Genomic DNA, 7,345 nt, shown 5'->3' on the forward strand with positions numbered 1-7,345 from the left:
GAAATCATTTCCAACAGAGGATTAACGTTTATATCTAAATATTAGTAAAGCGCTACAGTAAAAATAAGTATAAACTACAAAGCCAGTACCGCTTACTACCCTTAAACAGACAAATAAATAAAATACACTAACCAGATTATTAAAGTATACTTACGAAGTTACATTAACTTTAATTAGAATAACTAGGTTAAATACTTACCTAATATAGAATTCTCCTATAACAATTTAGTTTTAAAATTAATAAAGCTTTTACTATTTTACATTAATAAAAGGTATTACCTATAAATATACTAAATACTACAAAAAGGAAAAGATATATAAAAAGCTATACTTAAGGTAGATAAGCTTAAAGAACTGCACTAAGAACTACGTACGTAACTTAAACTTATATAAGAACGCATAAGGAAGTATATAGACGAAAAAAGACTTAAAGAATTAACCCTTTAGGAGGGAGATATAGTTTACCTACTTTAATATACTTAAGGAGAAAAATAAGCTAATATTAAAATAAACAGGCTAAGCGATAAGCTAGATTGTGACGAACCGGGTTCCTATAGGCACTATAGGTTAGCTGTTTCCAAGGGACAAACCTTAGAGTAGTTCTATGGTTTATGTTGGCGGAGCGATCAGGTCGGTAACGGGCAATCTTATCACCAGTTAATAATATGAATAAGAATAGATGTCTGTGTTCTAATTTGATTATATTGTAAATGCTGTAATAACAACTGGCTATCTAAGTATTCTAATAAGTAATATAAAGTAAACTTATATATCCAGTTGACCTGGACTAGATCAATGTATGGAATATTAATCCTTTCCTGGATCGGTGAATGATTTATCAATCCACTGTTGGATCAAGAAGTTATGTCTCAATCCTTCCCTGATTGGTTGGGGGATTAAAGTTAATCCGGTCCGGACCAACCTATTGGCCCATTATCGCAACCTTAAGAGCCGGGTCATAACACGATATCCCCCTCCTGTTAGTCTTATCCTTAAGACCTTGCTGTATCCAGTATAAGTAGCTACTTCCCCCCATTCTCGTTAGTGTCCTGGTTTTTCCCTCATCTTTATACATCTTTGTTAATCATTATGTCAGGTATTCGCAAAAAATCTCATCCCAAGACAAAGCGTCACAACGTTCTTTTGGAAATCATCTTATCTCGTCCTATCAGAATAAAAGACTGCACGTATTGTTCTAATAAGAAGAAGCGGAGCTTCTCAGAGTATTAAATATCCAAAGAAGATTCTACTCGCTGTACCGAATGTATAAAGGACAACAAATCCTTATGTAACGCACGTCCATTATCGTCAGCTCAGCTCCGAAAAATTGCTTTATTTTATACTCAGTACGAAAATACTCTTAAAGAGGCCGAAGAGGAGCATAAAACAGTTAATGCAAAGATCGAATGTCTTCGTAAACAGAAACGTCTGTGGCTAGAGAAAATAACTCGTGCAGTTGCGCGGGGTATCAATAACTTAGAGGAGTTAGATAGGGTTAAGCGCAAGGAAGCGGAGGCCGCTCGTCAGGCTGCAACATCATTACCTAATCCAACTGATCCCGTGACTGCGGGTTCCGCAGTTAACGCTGTTGATTAGGACGCTTTTGACCCTTCTTTACTAAACCTAAACTTCGGTGGAAGTCATTCACAAGGTCTTTTAAGTGTTCAAGGTCCTTAATAGTTTACTATAATTTTTCTATTTCATCATAACCTTTCTATTTCACCAGGTATTTAGTTTATTAGGTATCTTTATTAAATCTTATTATTTCAAGCTTCTTAACTTCGTATTTAAGTTCTTCGCCTTAAATAATAATTTTATTCTGTATAACTTCACTTATTTCTTCATCTATTAGTACTTTTTCCAGTAGTAAAATATAGAAATTCGGATATACAGTTCTTCCTTATTTTCCTAGGGCAAGTAGAAGATTTATTTTATAATTAACAGGTCTAATTTTCTTCGTAATTTTATAAAGTCCAAGTTTCTTAAAATCAAGCTTATTACTTAGCCTATTTATTTTAATATTTGGCTACTTATTGTTTCGTAAGTATTAAAGTAGGTAAACTATATCTCCCTCCTTAAAGGTTAATCCTCTAATCCTTCTTATATCTGCAAATTTAGCCATTTATTATCTAACAAATTTAAGTTATACTCGCAATTCTTAATGCAGTTCTTTAAGTTTATTAGCTATAATAATAGCTTTACTAGCGTTTTCTCCTTTAATAGGTGGCCGATGTAGATCTAGTTTAAACCTATAGTTTACGTAAAACGGTAAGTAGTTTATAAATTCTACTAACGTACTATTATAAAATACTTAAGCAGTTAGTAAGTATTCTACCCAATTATCTTAATTAAAGTTAATGTAATATTATAAATATATCTTAATAATTTAGTTAATTTATTCCGTTTATCTATCTATCTGTAGATAGTAAGCTATACTAGCTTTATATTTTAATCTAATTTATACCATAAGTAATTACCAAAATTTTAACATAAACGTTAATCCTCTATTAAAGATAATCTTATTTAGTAGTCTATAGTTTGCATAAATATATTAAAAAAAGACATAAGCTAAGTCTTCTGTAAAGCTTTTCTCTATTACTAAGATAAAGTAAGCCATTTTTAAAAGTCGGTTAACTACTACGAAGATACTATCCTAAGTATTACCAGTCATAAGTTCCTTTAAAGGTAGAAGCTTCATAATATAGTTAAATATTATTAATTCCTAATTTCTAACTAAAACTAGTAAAGGTTATAGTTTTCCGTAAGGAAGGTAGCATAATACCTTAGCTCGTCCGCATATTATACATTCTAATATAACCTTTTATACCTATTTCTTAATACCTTCAAATTTAAAGTATTATATAATTTATTATATAATTTTTCTAATTCTACGGTGTTCGTTAAGCTTATATACGTAAACTAATTTTACCACTTTGCTTCGTAAGTCTTCTAGTACTTAGATAAGTCCATCTAGTATTAGGTATCTAATATTTATAAAAACACCTTCTAGGTATTATTTATTCTCCCAGTTCTTAACGTATTCCTTTATATCGTTAATAATTAAGTCGTCTATCTTAATTTAGTATAAGGTATTAATTAATTAGATAACTAGGTCTCTATACTAGTTTTTCTCCAGTATTTAGGCTTTAACTTCCAGGATTTCCTAGAAGTAGTCTAAGCATCTGCTAAGTATATCAGCTTATCTATTATCTAATCCGCTGCAGTATTTAATAATAAGCTTAAATTTAGAAAGTCGCTTATAATATTTAACTTATCTACAGAATAGTTCTTATATTATCATAAAGTAAGTAATATTCTAGTAATCCATAAGGATCATTACTAAAAATCAACTTCCTTCACAATAGTATCTCTAATACTACTTACTAAGCACTTAGTATATAGCCAGAAATTCCTTATCGTAAATAGGGTATCTAAGTTCTAGTCTATATAATTTCTTAAAGAAGTAGGCAATAGGCCTAAGCTTCTTTTTCTTTATATCGTCTAGTTGGCTAAGTACTCCACCGATTGCATAATCTAAAGCATCAGTTTTAATAGTAATAGGTTTATTAAGGTTAAACATTATAAATACTAGCGTACTTATAAGGGCTTGTTTAAGGTATTTAAAAGCTGTTAAAGCATCTTATATTAGTTCGAATTTAATATCTTTCTTTATTAAATTCGTAAGTAGTATAGCGATTTTTAAAAAGTCTTTAATAAAGCGTTAATAATAATTAGTAAGTCCTAAGAAGCTTTATACTTACTTAACGTTCTATAGCAGTTCCTAATTATTAATTGCCTTAAGTTTCTCAGGGTCTATTTAGACTTTACCTAGGGTAATAATATATCCTAAAAATATAACCTTCTGTATATAGAAGTTACATTTCTCAGGTTCTACCAGGAGTTTATTATCTTAAAGTATTTATAGTACCTTCTTAACGTATTCCTTATATTCTTCTAAGTTCTTAAAGTAAATAAGAATGTCGTTAAAGTATATAATAACAAAATAATCTACGTAATCTTATAATACGTAGTTAATTATTTTTTAAAAAGATACTGGGGTATTTGTAAATCTAAAAGGCATTACCTAGTATTTATAAAGTCTATATTTTATACAGAAGGCGGTTTTCTATTTATTGCCTTTTTTAATTTAAATAAAGTTATATACTCCTTTAAGATCTAATAAAGTAAAAATCTTAGCTCCTATAAGCTAGTCTTTAATTTCTAAAATTAGTAGTAGTAGTATAATATTTTTCTTAATTATTGCATTTAATTATCAGTAGTCTATAATAAGTTAAAGTTTACTATTTTTTTTAGGTATAAATATAACTAGATATCCTGCTAAGGATTTGGAAGGTCTAATGTAGCCCTTCTTTAGCTAGTCCCTAATTTATTTATTAAGTATTTTAAGCTTAGTAGTACTTAGGTTATAGATCTTATTAAACGTTAGAACTTTATTATTTATAAGTTTAATTTTATAATCCCATTAGCTGTATTCTAGTAGTCCAGTGTTTAGTTCTTTATTAAAGACTAATATATACTAAAGGTCTGCTAGTACATTTTTTAAACGTTCCAGTATCTGTTAGTCTTAGTAATATAGTTCCTTAACCTTCTGTATAATTAAGTTAAGAAATCTAAGTTGTTTCTTCTTTAGTTTCTTAACGTATTTAATTATCCTTAGGGGCTTTGCTAGCTCCTTAAATCGTACCTTTTTTATAACTTTTTCTTTTTCTATATATTTTTATATTTCTTTATTTAATACAGGGGTTACTAATCCTGTCGTCAGGGATGTTATAGTATCCTGTCGATCCTCCTAATCTAGTTACAGTTTCGCTGTAATATTAGTTAATTAAGCGTAACGTTGCTATATTACATAGCCTTCCTTCTAATCGATATTAGGGTTACGTAACTTAAGCTAATCGTATCCTAAAAGTATATTATATCCTGTAATATTTATAATATCGAAACTAAACGTATCCTTAATCTTACTAAACTAGATTTTAAGGTAATCGGTCTTATAGTTAACAGTTCCGTTATTATAGGTGAATTATTATTTTTTAATATTCGCAAAGGTATATAATTTCTCCTTCTTACAATAGGTTAACTATAGGCAATTAACTAGTTAAGGCATAATATAGCTTATTATAGCTCCGGAGTTTATATAGACTATAATTAAATATCCTTCTAAAGTACCTGGTACTTAGAATTTTTATAATTTCTTTCCTCCTGTAAAGGTATTTAAGTTATAGTAGGTCGCATTATTAGCACCGTCGTAGTAATTATTACCATAGGGGTTAATCTTAATATTATCTAGGTCTAAGGTAATCCATCCTAGTTCTTTATTTCGAATATTATAGCATTTGCACCAGGTATATCCAGGCTAGGGGACGTGTCTGGCGGTAAGCTTATAATACTTCCGAAGGTTATTTTAGTTAATTCCTTATAATTTGTCGTCGTTATTATACTTCACAAGGTTAAATCCTTGTCGTTCTAGGTTGTAGGTAACACATACGAGGGCTTGGCGTTAATATTAGTGCTTCCTACAACGGTCTCTGTTGCAAAGCGAGAATTCTTTTTATCTACATTCGGCAGCTCCGTAATCCTCGTGCTATTTATTAAGCTTAGTTATAATATATTATTTACACAGTAGTAGCTTGTAGTTAATAATATTAGCTTTATTATATTAGTCTATAAGCAAGATGTCGTCAACGAAGTAAATAGCTAATTTTAGTAACTTAGCCACCGGGTATTCACTTACATTAGTCTTAATGTATTATCGAAACCGGTTTCCGGGTAATTAAATTTAGTCGTAGGCGGTACTTAGATCAATCTATTTAATCTATCCCCATTGTTTAAGGAGTCTCTGTTAGTCCTTAAGTTCTTTTTGTCGTACAATTTCGTCGTAGCGTTTATTTTCTTCAATAATACTTTAGATTTTATATTAATCTTCATATTATTCCCAGTCCGCTGTAGTTATTTTACAGGGGTAGTAAATGCTTTTAGGTTCCACTAACCTACATTAGTTATACATACGTTTTTTAAGGTCATTGATTTCTTCTTATGTTAATCCTTCGCAAGGGTTATATTACATTAAGGACGCTGTGTCTTATTCTACTATCCTATTCTCTTCTAAGTGCGTTTAGGTAATCTCTTTAAGTATATTTAAGGTTTATATACGCCCCTTAGGGTACTATCCAGATCTTTGTTTATTACTGTAATAGGTCTAGCAGTTATTATTATAGTATACTAAGAAGTATAGTATATTATAGTCTACCGAAGGTCTTATAGTATTAACAGTTCGGTTTTCCTTAGGCTCTAGGACAGGTGTAAATTTCTTATTACCGTTCTTTCTAAGAGCTTGGCAGTATTTCTTTATATATCCCTTTTCCCCATAATTATAGTATTTAACGTTCTTACGTTATACCTTAATAGTGCTAAGGTCTATCAGCCCTAGTCGTCTATTATTAAAAGAAGTAATATAATTGTTTCACTTCTTTCCTTAGTTAGCTTAGTGTCCTTAAGTTCGCTTAGGTTAGACGTTATAGAAGTTTCCGTTTTTTTCTTACTTCCGTTCTTTCTGTTGTTCCTAATTGCGATTATTAATCTCAATAGCTTTTTAGGTATAGTTAATAAAGGTCGTTTCCTTGCGGTTAATTTTAAAAAGTTCATCTTTAACTTTAGGTTTTACACTATTATAGTAGACTTCCTTTTTTGTTTTCTTAGTCTAGTTGACTTTAGTCAACAGGCGTAAGAAGGTTAAAGTATACTTACTCAGTAGTCCTTTTTAAGTAATAAAACGAAGTTCTTACTTAGCCTCTTGTTATTCATCTATAGTACTAAAGGACTTTCTAAGTTACTTCTGAAATTCCGCGTACTTAGTATAAATTTCTTCAGTTTACGTTTTAAGCTTTTTCAAATTAATCTTTCCTTCTTCGTAATTCTGTATAATAAGTCGGAACCATATTTCGGCGTCTCCTGCAAGGCAGCTGCCTGCAAAAATAACTCTATCTTCGTCGTCCTTCAGGGTATAGGGAAAGTATCTGAAGTAGGTTAAAAATTCTAAAAAGAACTTATCCATCTTACGTAAATCTTTATTAAAGGGTTTAGGCTTTGTTAGTTTAATAACCTTACCCTTCTCCCTTTTTCTATTTTAAAGGTCCTAAAGCTATGTCTTAAGAGCTTTAAACTTAGCCTTTAGTTTATCATAGTTAGCTTAATTAGCTATGTTTTCGGCTAGCGTATCTTTAAGCTTAATATCGCTGTCGTAGTTACTTTAAGCTTCGCTTTCGTAATTAGTATTATTATCTAGAACTCTAAAGCTTATAGGCTGCTGAGTTCTTAGTGTCTT

The 7,345-nt window shown here is 30.3% G+C and overlaps 2 protein-coding genes across 2 annotated transcripts; one reads left to right on the forward strand and one right to left on the reverse strand.

Moving 5' to 3' along the window:
- Nucleotides 1-1,230: 1,230 nt before the first annotated feature.
- M431DRAFT_40815 (hypothetical protein) lies at nucleotides 1,231-1,515 on the forward strand (the record flags this gene model as incomplete). The annotated part of the gene is made up of 1 exon (XM_024914923.1): nucleotides 1,231-1,515. A coding segment is annotated over one exon (285 nt), but the record flags the coding sequence as incomplete, so codon positions are not given.
- Nucleotides 1,516-6,892: 5,377 nt separating this feature from the next.
- M431DRAFT_102427 (hypothetical protein) lies at nucleotides 6,893-7,144 on the reverse strand (the record flags this gene model as incomplete). The annotated part of the gene is made up of 1 exon (XM_024911435.1): nucleotides 6,893-7,144. A coding segment is annotated over one exon (252 nt), but the record flags the coding sequence as incomplete, so codon positions are not given.
- Between the last annotated feature and the right edge of the window lie 201 nt (nucleotides 7,145-7,345).

Source organism: Trichoderma harzianum, assembly GCF_003025095.1.
Source record: "Trichoderma harzianum CBS 226.95 unplaced genomic scaffold M431scaffold_69, whole genome shotgun sequence".
Classification (NCBI taxonomy): Eukaryota; Fungi; Ascomycota; class Sordariomycetes; order Hypocreales; family Hypocreaceae; genus Trichoderma; species Trichoderma harzianum.